We start from the raw sequence: 18,685 nt of genomic DNA on the forward strand, positions 1-18,685 counted from the left end.
GAGAACGAAATCCAGGACTGGATACTGGATTCCAGGTCCAGATTTGAAGACATGAGCTGTAGAAGAACCATTTTTCCTTTTACAAAATACTATAAAATACTTAATTAACTTCACTAATATGAGCTCCTCGTCCGTTTTTATGCTGTTTCCAGATTAAAAGATGCCATTAAACAGCAATATTTACCACGGAAGTGTTTTAATTCACATTTATGAATCAACACTGCATGAATCATTATGAGACAGTCACATTAATTTGAACTAAAGTGTAATATATGGTTGCTATGGTACCCCAGGTGGTTGCTACGGTGTTTCTAAGGGGTTGCTAGGTAAAAAGGTTTGCTTTGCAATGCAAATCCACAGTAATGTGTTATGCAGCCTCATTACACTCTTATACATTAGAAACTGCCAGTGTAAGGACTTGTACTTCTCGCATTGGCTCGGAGAACTGCAGCTTGTTTTGCTGCTAATTTCCTATATTCCAGCCCTCAATGCTTAAACAATGGTAGGAAAAAGGTCACTAATATTTCCTGTGCTAGGAGCTCCGTCAGACGCAGGTTCCCACGGTGTGGCCAGCAGCCAGTTTCTGAAGACTCACTGGACGAGTCTTCACTGGCTCTGACCTGCAGTGTCCTTCTGCTCTCTGTATCTGTGTCTGATGTCTGACCTGACCTGATCTTATCTCTGACTCTAACCCACTCAGGTTCTCTCTGTCTGCCTCAGAACGCCTTCATACAGCTCATCTCTCGGTCTGTTCATCTGCCGTTCTCTCTGACCAGGTTCTCTCTCTGTCTCTAAGCTGTTCCTGTCATCCTGTTCTGTTGTCCTCTGCTCTGATCCTCTCGGTGAGAACCGGGACAGGCTGTGTGTGGATGTGTTTATAGGTTGCTGGAGACGTTCTGGGCTTTAGAGAAGGTAGGAAATTATAATGCAGCAGCAGCAGCAGCAGATCTCACTGCAACACCGGCAACTGTACTAAACACACTTCTCTTTCTTCTCTTTCTTGGTCTCTCTCTGTTTCTTTGTCTCTCTCTCTTTCTGTCTCTCTCTCTCTCTGTCTCTCTCTGTCTTTCTCCCCCATTTTCTATCCTTTTCTTTTTTCTATTTTTTAATGTTTCTTTCATTCTGTCTCTCGCGCTCTCTCTTCTTTTTCTTATCTTATCTTTCATTTTCTCTCTACCCCTCTTATCTTCTCTCTCTCTCTCTCTCTCTCTCTCTCTCTCTCTCTCTCTCTCTCCCTCTCTCCTTGTTGCTTTTATTTCCTCTTCTTTTTTCCTTCATCCTTTGTTCATTTTTCTGTTTTTCTTTATTTTTCTTTTTTCTTTCTTTCTTTTTGTCTTTTCTTTTCTTTTTATTTCTTAATTTCTTAATCTTTAATTTTCCTTTTCTTTTTTCTTTTTTTTTCATTTTTTAAAAATTATTTTTCTTTCTTTCTTTTTTGTCTTTTTAGATTTCTATCTTTTAATTTCTCTTTTCTTTCTTTTTCTGCTTTCTATATTTTTTCTTTTTTTCTTTCTTTCTTCCTGTCAATTATTTTTTCTTTGTTTTTCTCTTTTCTTTCTTTTCATTTCTGCTCTTTCTCTATTTTTTTTATTTGTCTTTTATCCTTCGCTGTCTTCCCATCTTTGTCTTTCATGTCTGTCTGTCTCTCTCTCTCACTCTCACCCTCTGTCTCTCTGTCCCACAGGTTGGTGTGTGGACTATGCCGCTGTTGGCTGTGTTATTGATGGTGTGTGTTCACTCTGCGGCCTCCGACTTGCAACCGCTGCTGAACTACAGCTCTCTCACACTGCCCCAGCTGCACCTTCCATACTTTCTCCACAGCAACCGGCCCGTAGCTAAAGCCTGCAGAGAGGACCCACTCTGTCCATTCAAAGTAAGACTGTGTGTGTGTGCGTGTGTGTGTGTGTGTGTATGTGTATGTGTGTGTATGTGTGTGTGTGTGTGTGTGTGGTTTTGTTTGTTTCTGTTGGAGGTTTTGCTGAGTGAGGAACTTTCACACCGGGTTTTTAGGAGTCACGGGTGGTTTAGAGAGTCGAGTTGCAGTGATGGAAAGTGATGAAGGTGGTAAAATCAGTCAGTAAATGAGGCTACCTGTTTGTACAACAGTACATCTGAGTAGACTCAGACTTGTCCTGCTTTGCCTGCGAGGGGCAGGGCAAACTGTGGGGGTAAAAAGCACAAAGAAAATCACTAGTTAACTTTTGTTTAATTTAATAATTGAGATATAAACAGATGTCTGAAAAGCTCAACACACTGTATGTTCAAATGTGTGTGGGCACCCCTCTAATGAATGCATTCAACTACTTTTAGTTACACCCATTACTGACAAAGGTGTGCAAATGTACACACATACAGCTTGTCTAGTCCCTGTAGAGAAGCACTGCCAATAGAATAGGAATCTCTGGAACAGATAAACATCAACCAGTCCCCCAGCCTTGAGCTCTGGAGCAGTGGAACTGTGTTCTCTGGAATGATGGTTGGCGCTCCATCCAATACTTTTGGGATGAGTTGGGGATGAGATGGGATCCATCCTGACCTCACTAATTCTCTAACTGGCGCAGTGTACTGGTGTCATAACGTTCTGTGAGGGAGCTTTTAGAAGCATTACACTCTCTTCAGACTTCTACTTCCATTCACCACCACTGTGAATAATTATCACTGGGTAGGTTTCTCCCATTCTGACTGACTTTGTTTACATCCCAACCATTTAATGATGCAAACATCAGTGGAATTTCCCTTTACACAGGAAACTATAGTAATAAAATGTGACCATTTAAGTATTTACCATCCCTGCTATTTCCTGATGTTTACTGTGTGTGTGTGTGTGTGTGTGTGTGTGTGTGTGTGTGTGTGTTAGGATGCTCTGTCGAAGAAGGAGTCGTGTTGGGGTTATGAAAAAAACTGCTCCCCGGAGCACAGGTTCAGCTACCCTGTCTGCACCAGTGTGGACTCAGGATGGTAGAGACTTCTATTAAAGTTCTAGTTTGCAAGTTAATAGATATCCCATATCCCACAGTATAGCTGATCAGCTAATATTTGCTGTGTGTGTGTTTTTTGTAGGGCTAGTTCAGTTCAGGCAGCTCAGGAGCTGTTTTGGAATCAGGCTGACTTTGGCTATGTGAGGGAGAGACTGAGTGAGATGAAGACTCTCTGCAAGCCTTCAACTCCTGTAAGTTCTCTTCTGCTCTCCTCTCCTCTCTTCTGCTCTCCTCTGTTCTCTTCTTTTCTCTTCTGATCTTCTCTCTTTTCCTCTGATCTTCTCTTTTCTTTACTGATCTTCTCTTTTCTCCTTTTTTCTCTTCTCTTCTGATCTCCTCAATTCTATTCTCTTCTGCTCTCTTCTCTTCTGATCTCCTCTATTCTATTATCTTCTGCTCTCCTCTCTTCTCCTCTTTTCTCTTCTCTCTTCTCCTCTTTTCTCTTCTCTTCTGCTCTCCTCTCTTCTCTTCTGCTCTCCTCTCTTCTCTTCTGCTCTCCTCTCTTCTCTTCTGCTCTCCTCTCTTTTCTTCTGATCTCCTCTGTTCTCTTATGCTCTCCTCTCTTCCCTTATGCTCTCCTCTCTTCTCTTGGGCAGTGGTGGCTCAGTGGGGCAGTGGTGGCAGGGTTGTGGGTTCAATACCCGGGCTCGGCAAGCTGCCACTGTTGGGCCCTTGCAATGGCTGCTCACCGCTCCGGGCATGTGTGCTCACTGTGCTCACTGTGTGTGTTTCACTGGTGTGTATGTGTGTTCCCTGCATGGATGGAAGAAAGACGGAAGCCAAATTCCATCTGTGTCCGTAACAAATAGTATATATGATTGTCTTGTCTGCTCTCTTCTCCTCTGTTCTTGTTCTGTCTCTTCTGATCTCTTCTCTTCTTAAGCATTGTACATTGTATGTAGCTGATTGGATGTCAGCACAATATTATATATTATATAATATATATAACTTATAAAAATTATTTTATTTTGATCAGTTTGTTTTATTATAATTTTTCTTATAATATTTTTGTTTTCTGTAGCTGCAGAGATGTTTGGAAGGTAACTGACTTTTCTCTTTCTCTTTTAAAGGGCGAATCCTCTCTGAAGTGCACAAGCCACCTGCGTTACTGTAGAGCCACCAACCTCTTCCTGGACTTACGTAAACCTCGCAGGGGTCATGAGAGGTTAGTGACCCTGACCAAAGTCAACTACAAAAAAAAGTGAATAGCAGGAGCACACTGATTTTAATCCAGTTAGAATCTGCAGTGTGTGTAGTATTATCAGTCTGATCGGGAATCAGATCAAATCCAAACCCTTAATGAATATTTTAACTATTTGTTTAAATTATTGTTTTATTATTTCTGTCTCTTTCTCTGGAACTCATTCCTGTGGTAGATATAAGGAGGATTTCCTGCAGAAGGGAGAGATAGGGGGGCGCTGCAGGCTGAACAACCGAGCGCTGGAGGCAGAAGGGCAGCACAAGAGCCCCCTGCAGTCCTGGTGAGCTGAGCAGAGTGTCCAAATCTATTCATTGTCCCCTAATTTCTTCTATAGGTTAAAATAGTAAATATAAATAAAAGTAAATATAAAATTACACCTGGCGTTTGTTATTTCTGGTGGTCACTGCAACCTATAAGGTTTAACCAGTTGTAAAAGTGTGCTGCAACAGTATTAATGCTGGTCTTCCTTCTGTAGGTTTGCAGAGCTGCAGACGTACACAGAGCTCAACTTCCACCCTATAGACGACGGCCACTGTGATATCATTATAGAGAAACCCACCATCTTCATGAAGCTGGATGCAGGTAGAGGAACAGTGCCATTGTTTTGCTACTATCAGGGGCGCTGCTAGGGATTTTGGGCCCCAAGAAAAGATGTTACACTGGGCCCCACAACTCTACCAATTCTTTAGAATATTCAATTAATATATTTTTAGGGTCCCTGTAAGTCATAGGCCATAAGAATCATCCATATACACCACCCATACAGCACCCATGGCTACCATGCCGAGGTCCCCATGGCAGAGTATTTTTTGTCACCATTTGGTGGTCCAGCGGTCATGCTTTAGAGATGCTCCAGTTGTGTTTAAAGGAGTATTTTAGCTAAAAAAAAAAAAAAAAAGAGCATGATTGATCGCTGACCCCAGATGCAGTCAATCAGTCAAGGCACATTCAGTATCTGGCATGTGTTTCATTAGCTGAGAGTGTCACCAATCTCATCTCTGTAAGTATGAGCCCCAAAACATCTCTCCACCTGTTTAAAACATATTCAGATCGTTATTTGTTTGGTGCAGTCCAACCTGAGGCAGTGGTTGGTTTGGCACAACAGATAACCCAACTACCTGCCAGTGAGCTACTACACCACGTGGGACTGGGGTTCGATTCCCAGTCTGGCTGACTATGCTGCGCTACGCCAATAAGAGTCCTTGGGCAAGACTCCTAACACTACATTGGCCCAACTCTGTAATACCAGTAACCTTGTAAGTCGCTCTGGATAAGATCGTCAGCTAAATGCCATAAATGTAAATGTAAGTTTAGAATACGGTCTGACTTCCTTTAGTCTACAAACAGGTGTTTTGAGTAACTGGAATCACTTTTACAAGTTATATAAGAGGACCATCTACATAAAATGTGCCTACATATAGTTTTTGAACACAATATTTAGCTTTAAATGTAGCATTTTGGAGTTATTATACAGTTCTTATCATTTTGGATATTACAGAGCAGGTATTTGACTGCTTTCTGATCTCACATTTCAGGAGTGAATATGTACCATCATTTCTGCGACTTTGCCAACCTCTACATCTCCCAGCATCTCAACAACTCTTTCAGCAGAGACGTCAATATTGTCATGTGGGACACGGTAATTTTAAACACACACTTGCACAGCAAAAAAGAGACATTAGGAGTTGAGCAAGTACTTTATGTATAGGTATTGGTACTTGATTTTCTTCCCAAATATGCGATCGACCAATCCAGTGATATTTCAAGCTGATCCTAAGAGCCAATCACAATAAGAGCCAATATATATATATACGCTAGTTAAGGATTACAGCAGCTCTGTGCAAGGCTCCTGAGTCACAGGCTGCTGCTGTTCATTGTTTAGCCACTACGGAGCTCAGGCTCGGTTGCAGAAAAGCTGAACAGCCAGTGTTGAGCATGCTCCATGTGCTCTGTGTGTTTTTTTTATGATATTAGACTCAAACTTTAATATTTGTAGAATGTGTAAAACTAACATACCTTGTGGGAGCAGAGTAAAGACTTACTCACCCTGTTCTTCAAAGTTAGGACCCTGTCATTCTCAGCACTGCAGTGACACTGACATGGTGGTGCTGAGTTAGTGTGTTGTGCTGGTACGAGTGATCAGACAAAGCAGTGCTGCTGGAGGTTTTTGACCATTAAAGAACAGGGTAAAAGGAGGCTAACAAAGTATATAGAGAAACATGTGGACTACAGTCTGTAATTATAGACCTACAAAGTGCACTTGAATGAGAAGATAATAAACAATGGGTGTAAAAAAGGACAAGGTGTTAATGAAGAGGCTGGTTGGTGTACATACTACCATGCTGTATTGGTGAGATTTCTGCTGCTGGTAAATCAGTAGAACTTCAATTTCAACCAGTAATGCAGGCAGAATACCAGATGGGTGAGGCCCTAATCCACACACAATGTTCCATTTTATCTAAGATGTTTGTGCTGGCTCAGGCCTAGTCCTCCACAGAGCGATTAGATCAGTCTATCTAACGCTGCCAGGCTGTTCTGTAATGAAGCTGTTGGCTGAACAACAGCTCTTGAACCATGTTAGAACAGGCACTCGTCATTCATCAGGCTTCTAGTGCTTCTTATTTGGATAAAAATCTAGGAAAACCTAAGTGTTTGGCACTGACCATCAAGCTCAGTCTGAACATAGGGTTTCTAGCAGAACTAATGGAGTTAAGCCTTGTCCAGGCCCGCTAAGGACGCTGTGATTTGTGGAGAAAGCTAATCTAGGTTCTGTTTCTGCTTGTTCTTTGCTTCCTGGCTGAGGAAGGGAGAGAAGTTTGAACTTGTATTTCTAATAAAAACTATCAAAATACTCGTACTGCTCCAAAGCTTTCAGAGTATTATGTGTGTTGCAGTGCTTGGGTTAGGCCCGGTCTCAAGTCAAGTGCTCATGTTGAATGTAGTGTGAAACCCACGCCCTCAGCTGCTGTGTTTAATATACAGTGTGAATGAAATGAGCAGGAAATGAGTGGCTCAGGTTTTGGTTGATGGAGTTGTAGACAGAAGACTAACTCCGCACTTGTCTATGTTGTAGAGTGTGTATGGATATGGAGATCTATTCAGTGAAACCTGGAGGGCCTTTTCAGACTACGACGTCATACACCTGAAAACCTACGACTCCAAACGGGTGAACTAACTTCTCTCAAATTTGTCTATTGCATAGCTAGAACATTTGTCCATTAGTCTTTCCATCGTTTTGTCTGTTTATCGTTCCATTGCTGTATGATTCTGTCTATCTGTTTGTCTATATATCAGTCTATTGTTTTATCATTTTGTCTGTTTGTCAGTCTATCTATCCCTGATTCTATTGTTTTGTCTATCACTGTATCTTCAACCCATCTGGTCCGTCCGTCCATCCATCCATCCATCCATCCATCCATCCATCCATCAATCAACCCACTTGTCTGTTTATTGCTTTACCATTCTATCTGTGTACCCGTTGTTTGTTCTTTCATTGGGTCTATCTCTCTATCATTCGGTCTATGTATCGCTCTATCGTTCTACCGTTCTCTTGATCTATTATTTTGTCTGAAGTTTTGTTTCATCTGTTGTTTTTGACTTTAATTCTGTCTGTCTGGCATTTGTATAGAAAGACAAGGGGATGTTTAATGTCATGTTTTTGTGCAGGTGTGTTTCAGGGATGTATTTTTCTCTCTGCTGCCGAGGATGAGGTACGGCCTCTTCTACAACACCCCCCTGGTGAGTGAACATTAAAAACAAAAAGAGACATGATTTCAGAGAGACGCCATTAAAAAGGCAAAAAAGGCAAGAAAGAATGAAAAAAGAAAATCCCATCTCCTCTCTGGTTTGATTTCACAATACCTCCTCCAGGTTCTGAATTGCAAATGCTTGCTGGGTGCTGGTGAGCTGTGATTCTGCTGTTTTATATGTATTAAAACCTGTAAGCGCTTCCAAACCCACTCATCTTGTGCCCTCTCCTGTGTGCACTCTGTACACACAGCTTTCTGCAGCTGTGTGTGATGTGTGTGTGTGTGGCACTGATCTATAGTTGTCTGGAGCCTTGGAGTGTGAAATACATGTGTGTGTGATAGCAGGTATTGCTTTGAAGTGTGTGTGTGAAGTGTCCCAACACATCTGTCTCTATCGCAGGAAGCATCTTTATATTCATGAGTGTCAGCGCCTGGCTCACATCTGCAAATAAGTTGCCTGTAATATGTATGAAATGTGAGTGTAGAGGAGATTACACTGACTCTGTCTGACTCTGTCTGACTCTGTCTGACTCTGTCTGACTGTGTGTGTGTGTGTGTGTGTGTGTGTGTGTGTGTGTGTGTGTGTGTGTGTGTGTGTGTGTGTGTGTGATTGACAGATTTCAAACTGCCAAACTGAGGGAATGTTCAGAGCCTTCTCTCAGCATGTCCTTCATCGACTCAAAATTGTGCAAGAGGAACCCAAGGTAACATATACATGCACATGTGCACAAACATACAGTTGAAACCAGAAGTTTACATACATTATATAAAAAGACAGATATGCATTTTTGTCTCACTGTCTGAAATGAATTTAGAATAAAGTTTTCCCGTTTTAGTTCAATTAGGATTCTATTCGCTAAATGCCAGAATAATGAGAGAGGGAATTTTTTAAGCCAATTTATTTCTTTTAAAAGTTTAAATACATTTCATTAGTATTTGGTACCATTGCCCTTAAACTGCACGACTAGGGGCAAACATTTTGGATATCCTTCCACAAGCTTCCAACAATAGTTGGCAGGAAATTTGGCCCATCCCTCCTGACAGAACTGGTCTAACTGAGTCATGTATGTGGGCTGCCTTGCTCGCACATGCCTTTTCAGCTTTGCCCATAAATGTTTAATAGGATTGAGATAAGGGCTTTGTGATGGCCACTCCAAAACATTGACTTTGTTCTTCTTAAGTGACTTTGTAACCAGCTTAGGAGTATGCTTCAGGTCATTGTCCATTTGGAAGACCCATTTGCCCCCAAGCATAATTTCCTGGCTGATGTCTTGAGATGTTGCTTCAGTATTTCTACATAATGTTCTTTCCTCATGATGCCATCTATTTTGTGCACCAGTCCCTCCTGCAGCAAAACAACCCCACAGCATGATGCTGCCACCCCCGTGTTTCACAGTTTGGATGGTGTTCTCAGGCTTGCAAGCTTACTCCTTTTTCCTCCAAACGTAACAATGGTCATTATGGCCAAACAGTTCAATTTTAGTTTCGTCAGACCACAGGACATGTTTTCAAAAATTAAGGTCTTTGTCCCTGTGTGCATTTGCAAACATTAATCTGGCTTTGTTTGTTTCTTTTGGAGTAATGGCTTCTTCCTGGCAGAGTGGCCTTTCAGCCCATGTTGACACAGTACTCGTTTCATTGTGGATACTGACAGCTTCAGCATCTTCACAAGGTCTTTTGCTTTTGTTCCTGGGTTGATTTAAGGGCACATTTTGGACCAAAGCATGTTCATCTCTGAGACACAGAACCTGTCTCCTTCCTGAGTGGTATGATGGCTGGACATTCCCATCTGTACTTGCGTAAAATTGTTTGTACTGATAAATGAGGCACCTTCAGGCATCTGGAAATTGCACCCAAAGATGAGTCAGACTTGTGCAAGTCCACAATTCTCTTCCTGATATCTTGGCTGATTTCTTTCGACTTTCCCATGATGTTACACAAAGAAGCAGTGTGTTTCAGGTGTGTCTCTAATTAAGTCAGATGTTGCCAATAAATCTATCAGAAGTTTCCAAAGACATGACCTCATCATATGGGCTGTCCCAAATTGTTTAAAGGCATAGTGATCTTAGTGTGTTTAAACTTATGACTTTGAAGAAAGTACTAAAAATTGCCTTAAAAATTCCCTCTCTTATTATTCTGGCTTTTATCAAATATATACAAAATAATTTTGGTAATCCTAACTGACCTAAAACGGGGAAAAGTTTATTCTAAAAACACGTCAGACAATGAGAAAAAAATGCATATGTCTTTTTATATAGTGTATGTAAAGTTCTGGTTTCAACTGCTTATATATTTGAGCATTGCGTTAATGAGGTTAGGATTTTGGATGATCTCCACCCCATCCCCAATTCCCCAACTCCTCCCAAAAGTACTGAATGGAGCACCAACCATCATCCCAGAGGTACACTCTCCCACTGCTCCACAGCTCAATGCTGGGGGGGCTTTATACCCCTCTAGCCCACCACGCCTGGCATTAGACATGGTGCCATTTAGTTCTGTTTACCTGCTCCAGAGAGTCCTATTCTATTGGCAGTTTTTCATTTTTCTCTACATGGACTAGACAAGCTGTGTCAGCAATGGGTGCAGAACAGTAGCAGAACATTTGGACATAAATTGTGTGTGTGTGTGTGTGTGTGTGTGTGTGTGTGTGTGTGTGTGTGTGTGTGTGTGTGTGTGTTTGTGTGTGTGTGTGTGTGTGTGTATGTATGTATGTATATATGTGTGTATATATATATATATATATATATATATATATATATATATATATATATATATATATATATATATACACACACACTACACTGTATGCACTTCACTTACAGTAACAAAGCCTTAATATGATGACCATATGTAATTGACACACAAGAAATAAACACACACATACTCACCTCTTACAATAACAATAGCTGTGTTCACCAGCTGTTGTGGAAACTGAAGTGGTTAAGGCCACCTGGAGTACCGTGCCATTACTGAAAAAGGAATTTATTGTGTGTGTGTGTGTGTGTGTGTGTGTGTGTGTGTGTGTGTGTGTGTGTGTGTGTGTGTGGGTACGTGTACGTGTGTGCTTGGCTTTTCCTGCTCTTCCAGCTGCATCTCTAATCACTCATATATTTATGTCACCCCCTCTCCCCCAACACGTCCAGCTCTCAGGACTGTCTACGATCTAATTTCTTTCTGACCACTAGGTGGCAGTGGTGGATAAGGGATCTCTCTTCACTCTCCTGCAGATATAGAGAGCATAGTAACCCATCAACCAATCCCACTTGTCTGTGTGTGCATAAGCAGAGATTTTTCATCATAAAATGATTAAAGTTGTACTTTGTAAGGAGAGCTGTTTCTATTACAGGGGATAGTCCATTATGATCTAAATGTAAGGAAAAGCTATTGTTGTGTGCAGGCACGAATCTGTATGAATGTAGATATAATGAATATATGTAATATTTGTAAGTATGTAGTTGGAGACATAATATAAAACAATAGTAAAAGCACTAGTTATCATGAACTTTGGAGCATGTGAACACAGCATGTAGATTGAACTCATGATTCAGTCTACATGCTGTGTTCTGTCAAGAGTTGAGAGGGAATAAGGTGAGTGGTGTTTACCTGTCTGACTGGTGTGTGTGTGTGTGTGTGTGTGTGTGTGTGTGTGTGTGTGTGTGTGTGTGTGTGTGTGTGTGTGTGTGTTGCAGGACGGTCAAATCCGTGTGACTCTGCTGGCTCGGAGTACGGAGTATCGCCGGATATTAAACCAACAAGAGGTCAGAACACCCTTTCACTCACTCACTCACTCACTCACTCACTGTTTTTCTCTCTCTCTCGCTCTCTCTCTCTGTCTATGTCTCTCTTTTTTCTTTCCTACTTGTTTTTCCATCTCTCTCTGTTTCATTTTTTTCTTCTCTCTTTTGCTTTCATTTTTTCTCTTTTAACCCTCTCTTTTTCTTGCTTTAATTTGCTCTGCTCTTGTTCTCTTCCTTTTTTGACTCTGTTTGCTCGCTCTATTTTGTCTGTTTCCCCTTTTCTTTCTTTTCTCAGTCTCTCACACTGTTCTTTGCTTTGAACTAGCTCTTTAATACACTCTCAATATCTCTCTCTTTACTCTCACTTTATTCCTCTCTCTTTATTGCTTTCCCTCCCTTTGTCTTTACTATTGTTTTCCTATTTTCTTTGTTGCTTTACTTGCTCACTCTCTCTTTCCTTTCACTTTATCTTTTTTGCTATCTCTTTTTCTCTCTCACATGCTATCCCTTTCTTTACACTTGCACTACTCTGTCTCTCTCTCTCTCTCTCTCTCTCTCTCATATCGATTTATCACTCTTGTTCTTTAACCCTGTGTTTAAACTCTTTAGTTGTGGCCCTGATTTAGTTTGGCTTCTGTCCATAATAGAGCGAGCACTCATTAATCACCTACTGAACTCCCACTGTGTGTGTGTGTGTGTGTGTGTGTGTGTGTGTGTGTGCGTGCGTGCAGCTCATAAACGCCCTGAAGACCGTGGCTTTATTTGAGGTCAAGCTGGTGGATTACAAGTACAAGTGAGTGACAGTCTTCACACTTTCTCATCAGTGTGAGTTCAGCCTGCAGACAGAGCCGAGCTCCTTGACACTCAACTCAGACCTGATTGACAGCTGTGTGTTTCTGTGTTTGTGTCTGCTTGGGTATTTCTGTGTGTGTGTGTGTGTGTGTGTGTGTGTGTGTGTGTGTGTGTGTGTGTGAGCAGAGATATGCCATTTTTGGAGCAGATCAGAGTGACCCATAACTCGGACATCTTCATCGGGATGCACGGCGCTGGACTCACACACCTGCTGTTCCTCCCTGACTGGGCTGTTATATTTGAACTGTATGTGAGTCTGTGTCTGTCTGTGTGTGTGTGACTTCAGTGTGTCATTGTACTACTGTTACTTCCAGTGAATCTCAGAATATACTTATCTATAATAAACTACTTTAAACAATAACACTATTTCTAATAACTACTATTAACAGTACTACTACTCCCTATTACTACTACTACTACTAACACTTAATACCCCTACTAATACCACTAATAATACTTAATACCACTACTACTGATAATTGATCCTACTAAAAGGATTATCTTATCTTATCTTATCTTATCTACTTAATACTATTACCACTGATAATACTACTACTACTTAATACTATGACTACTACTAATGCTATTACTAATAATCCTATTGCTATTACTACTACTAATACTACTTCTAATATGTAATACTATGACTAGTAGTACTATTAGAAGAAGTATTAGTAGTACTGTTAGATTAGAACTACTTAATACTGTTACTAATATATTTAATGCTCTTTCTACTACTGCTACTGCTATTATTACATAATACTACTAATACAACTAAAAAAATAATTTTTTATAATTTAATAATTTCTTTATAATTTCGCTAAAATCTAATTCACTGCTTTATGTAAATTGCTATTTAAATCATTTTGCAACCAAATTTTACTCTTTGCATTTTTTGTTCCATGCGTTTTTGCAGCTGTTGTGTTTCTTGATGATAATGTTGCTGTCTGTTCATCAGCTATAACTGTCAGGACGAAAGTTGCTACCGTGATCTGGCTCGGCTGAGGGGTGTTCACTACCTGACCTGGCAGAGACCCGACAAAGTGTTTCCTCAGGATAAGGTAAATAGATCTAGCACCTCTACATACATTCACACATACTACTGCTAGTTACTGAAGTCAGCCATCTCACCAGTACTGAGGTACAGAACTGCTCTTTTTAATCATATTAAACCAGTTTGGTTGCTGATGTGTGCGTGCAGAGGTTACAATATTATACCAGTTTTAAAGTTCTAGCTTCAGCAGGGATGGTAGATGTCTCCAGACTGATGAACAAGGCTGTAAATGATTCTGAGAAAGCTGTTAAACAAATCTCAAAGCATGAAAAGTGACTATTAACAGATGATTTCACATCTAATAAATTATTATTCAGACAAAATTATTATTATTATTATTATAATATTTATCTCTATGTTGTGTAGTCTGGTTATAATAGAGCAGAAATGACTAATACCACAGTGCACTTCACACTTGATTTGAATGTTCTCTCACAACAGAAACTCTCTCAGCAGTCTTACTGTTTACTGTTGCGCTTATTTCAGTTGTTTGTGATCTCTGTGTTGCAGGGGCATCACCCTACACTGGGAGAGCATCCCAAATTCACTAATTACGCTTTCGACCTGGAGGAGTTCATGCGGTTGGTCATGCTGGCTGCGGATCATGTGATGCACCACCGGGAGTGGCGTTCAAAACAGAGCCGAGATGAGCTATAGCGCTATGGCCACACACACCCATCCATACATATACACGCTAACACTTACATGGACACACAAGCTAAAATACACTACAAACACTGCAAAAATATGCTTGAGTGCTGACCCAGGATCATTTTGAATCAGCTGTTGTTGATTTTCTGAGTGTACGTACGTGCACATTCTCTACAGAGACACACCTCTGCATATTTTAAAGCATAATTACGGTTTATTTACTTAATTTAACATAAAGAAACGTTAAAAGTAAAAGTATTGTCAGTGTTACGAAATAGTGTTTTACTTTTTTTTAATATATATATAAATAGCAATTGTGTCTAAAATTTGCAGAAAGTATTTCCTATAGAGAGTTTGTTCACTTGTTTTTATTTAGAAAATCAACCGGGGAGGCTTTGACCAGGGAAGGCTTTTGCACGACTGCAAAAATATGTGTATGGATATTGTAGTAATTTTTTTTTTAACGTGAACATGGGGTACTGGACAATGTCACTGTCCTAACAAAACAGTGTTTTGAAGAAAAATATTTGCAATTTGACCCATACCATGCAACGTAATCGAAACTTAATTTCCATACGTGTTTTTTTTTTCATAGTCATAGCCTTGTAACACTTTTACATACACGTACCAGCTCTGTCCTAATTTAAGCAGTTTATCCCTATCCATTCACACTGAAGTCAGAAGGAATGTTGTTGTCCAGACTACTGTTTTGTCACTGGGCAGCCAATCAGAACGGAAATCATTTACATATTTCGGCCATAATCAGTGTTATATAGGTGGTTATATAAACAGGTTATGTGCCCTTTTAAAGTGATTGTATGTTTTTACTTTAAGTAATTTGGGACCATTTCTATTGGTCTATTGATCATGAAATATGGACACAATATGACAACAGAACAGCTGCTGTTTTCAAGTGGTGTAAAAAGTTTTACTTTTTTTGAGTCAATATTTATACTCAAATATACATGAAACACAACTGGTTGTCATAATAGACTGTAGAGAGCTGATCCAGGATCATTTTCAATCATCAAGTGTACAGTATATAATTATATGAAACATTCAGGATCAGCACTCAGGACCAGACTCGAACACTATAACTCTCTGTAGCGCTAAACTAGGCTCTACATATATGTGGATAATTATATTTTTGCAATCATTTTGCAACATGACTTTTCTATGTGAACACTATTTTTATATGCCTCATTTATCCAGGTCATGTGATAAATGATAAATGTCATGTGAAAAACTCTTAAACTCTTAACTTTAATTCAGTTTTAAACAGTTGATTATGATTTAAGCATCATTAAAGCATCATAAATAATTTTGCTATATTCTAAATACTAAATACATAACAGTGACTGATGAATCATCATAAACCAAGTCATAAAAATACAGAAAATAAAATCTTATAATTAAAAATAAATCTCAAAAATCTAAAAAAAATGAGGCATTTGACCATCCTGAAATTGCCCTGTAGCTTACAGTACACCTCACCTCGGCATGCATGTTTATTTAGTGATAGTCAGACTTTTTTTAGAGCAAATGTTTTACCATTAGCATTTTAATCTCCATGGACATAATGAGGGATAACGCACTGTCCTTTTGCCTTTGCAATGAGGTACTGAGTAGCCGTTTTTATTGTATGATGTGAACTTGAGTAGTTTTCAAGCTGAAACGATGCCATAGTGGGTCATTAGATGCTTCTAGTGAGCGGCTCCCGCTGTGACAGTGTGCAATTTTTGGCTGTGAGCCCTGGGACTGAGGGTTTGACTTGATCTAGTTCAAAGAAGAGAAGAGTTTTCCTTTCGGAGGCTTATCTGAGACCAGTTTTGATATTTTAACTAGAAGGGTTAGGTGTCGAACACTCCAACTACATGACCTAAGTGTTCAGCCTTGTCCTTGAGCTTATTAAAATAAGTATTTTATGCAGTAAGTCTGGTTGAATAAAAACAGTAATGGCCACCTACCAATCCAAGTTACACTCTGGATGAGCCTGAATGCTCACTCAGGACAAAGAATACAGCGCATCCAACAAGAGCAAACGCCTTGTTATAGCTTTATAAAGCATAGAAAAACATGATAGCTCACATTGTTCTAAGCATGGTTCTGATAAATGTGGGTCTTTGTTTGCTGTGCACAATATAGACAAATCACTAGCGTTGCAATTATATCACTACACACAGTATTTGCGATACGCCTTGCAATATGCTGCAGTGCATTGCTGACCGAAATAATGTACATTTGATAGGTTGCATGAATACTTGCTTCCTGAAAATGCCCACAGAAATGCACATAAACACTCATGTGGACCTGTGATTGGTCAGGATGGTCATAGAATAATTGACACTGTGGTTGGTTAGATGACTATTACCAAACAATATATTGTGCAGGCCTTCGTTACAGTAGTGAAAATCCTCTTAACTGACAGTTCTCATCTCCACCAGCCTATTTAACAAGCCCATCTGGTTTGTATAGGAAAAAGTACCAAAAGTATTCGGACAGTTCTCTATGGGCTGACGAAAGCTTATGTAAGGGACTAAACTCCTCTATATTAGCAGCCAGTCAAGATCTCATGTATTGAAGTGAAGATGTGTGTATTATTGTTGTCTTAGTTTTTAAACACTTTTGAGTTTAACTGCCATATTTCTATTGGAAAAAATACACTACATGTCCATAAGTTTGTGGACACCTGCTTATCCAGTGTTTTTCTGAAATCAAGGGTATTATTAGGGATTTTGTCCTGCTTTCCTGCAGTAACAGTCTCTACTCTTCTGAAAAGGGTTTACACTAGATGTCTCAACATTGCTGTGAGGATTTGATGGCATCGAGTCACACGAGTAGTAGTGAAGTCAGGTACTGATGTTGGATGATTAGTTCTGGCACTGCAACTTAAACCAGAGGTACTGGATGGGGCACATTCACTCCAGAGAACACAGTCCCACTGCTCCGCAGCCCAGTGCTGGGTGGCACGGTGACCCTGAGCATGGTGACCCTTAGGCTTTTCTATGGTTGCACCCTAAACAGAATTCACTAAAAAGCGGTGTCTGGATACTTTTGGATGAGCAATGCGTATAGGTATGAGTGCAATTTAAGGGTGGAAGGAAAGATCAGTGATATTTATTGGAATGTCAGAAGTGTTATTGATTGTATATGTATGTATTATGGTCTGTTCACACTGTTACACATTTTAGTGTGCTTTGTAGTACATGCCACCAAGCTTTTCTAAACTGTTTAATGGTGTTTATTGGCTCGGTACAGCCAGTGCTTTAGGAACACGTTCCATCGTGTTCTCAAAACACGACTGAACTATAAGTCGCTCTGGAGAAGAGCGTCGGGCAAATGCTGAAAATGTAAATGTTAGGGTCATGTAAAGGTAAATGACACTCCAGGAAAAAGACTGTAAAGACTGTAACTTTAGTATTTGCCTTTCTAAAGGAAAGGAAGGTTTTGTTGAAGAATGTAATTTTGTGTGTTTTTCTCAGTGTTTTTGTCAATTTGTGTGTGAATGTCTTTTGGAACTTGAAATGAAGATTTAAAAAGTAATGCTTTGTTTTTTGTCATTTTTACTGCTTTTATTTAAAGTTCAAAGTTTGTCACATACATGGTCATACACATTATAACTATATATATATGTATGTGTGTGTGTATGTGTGTATATATATATATATGTGTATATATGTATATATATATATATACACACACACACACAGTGGGGAAAAAAATTATTTAGTCAGTCAACAATTGTATAATAAGTTCTCCCACTTAAAAAATGAGAGAGGCCTGTAATTGACATCATAGGTAGACCTCAACTATGAGAGACAAAATGAGAAAAAAAATTCACATTGTCTGATTTTTATAGAATTTATTTGCAAATAATGGTGGAAAATAAGTATTTGGTCACCTACAAACAAGCAAGATTTCTGGCTGTCACAGACCTGTACCTTCTTCTTTAAGAGGCTTCTCTGTCCTCCACTCATTACCTGTATTAATGGCACCTGTTTGAACTCGTTAACAGTATAAAAGACATCTGCCCACAACCTCAAACAGTCACACTCCAAACTCCACTATGGTGAAGACCAAAGAGCTGTCGAAGGACACCAGAAACAAAATTGTAGACCTGCACCAGGCTGGGAAGACTGAATCTGCAATAGGCAAGCAGCTTGGTGTGAAGAAATCTACTGTGGGAGCAATAATCAGAAAATGGGAGACCTACAAGACCACTGCTAATCTCCCTCGATCAGGGGCTCCACGCAAGATCTCAGCCCGAGGGGTCAAAATTATCACAAAAACGGTGAGCAAAAATCCCAGAATCACAAGGGGGGACCTAGTGAATGACCTGCAAAAAGCTGGGACCAACGTTACAAAGGCTACCATCAGTAACACACTACGCCGCCAGGGACTCAGATCTTGCAGTGCCAGACCTTGCATCAAATACTAGTTTAAATTGTAATTTGTTAAAAAAA

At 39.9% G+C, this 18,685-nt stretch overlaps 1 protein-coding gene across 2 annotated transcripts; it reads left to right on the forward strand.

Moving 5' to 3' along the window:
* The first annotated feature begins 608 nt into the window (after positions 1 to 608).
* eogt (EGF domain-specific O-linked N-acetylglucosamine (GlcNAc) transferase) lies at positions 609 to 17,765 on the forward strand. Of its 2 annotated transcripts, XM_072665503.1 has the most exons (16): positions 609 to 912; positions 1,685 to 1,873; positions 2,858 to 2,958; positions 3,061 to 3,169; positions 4,049 to 4,143; positions 4,355 to 4,459; positions 4,655 to 4,761; positions 5,715 to 5,818; positions 7,253 to 7,345; positions 7,846 to 7,917; positions 8,546 to 8,632; positions 11,618 to 11,686; positions 12,397 to 12,458; positions 12,644 to 12,763; positions 13,476 to 13,578; positions 14,082 to 17,765. In XM_072665503.1, exons 2-16 carry the CDS (start codon positions 1,700 to 1,702, stop codon positions 14,226 to 14,228), a joined length of 1,548 nt encoding a protein of 515 aa, XP_072521604.1. In that variant the 5' UTR covers positions 609 to 912; positions 1,685 to 1,699; the 3' UTR covers positions 14,229 to 17,765. The 2 variants fall into 2 exon arrangements, with proteins under 2 accessions (XP_072521604.1, XP_072521603.1); XM_072665502.1 differs by lacking the exon at positions 609 to 912 and having other exon boundaries at positions 1,601 to 1,873.
* Positions 17,766 to 18,685: the final 920 nt, after the last annotated feature.

The sequence above is a fragment of the Salminus brasiliensis genome, chromosome 21 (genome assembly GCF_030463535.1).
Source record: "Salminus brasiliensis chromosome 21, fSalBra1.hap2, whole genome shotgun sequence".
NCBI lineage: Eukaryota > Metazoa > Chordata > Actinopteri > Characiformes > Bryconidae > Salminus > Salminus brasiliensis.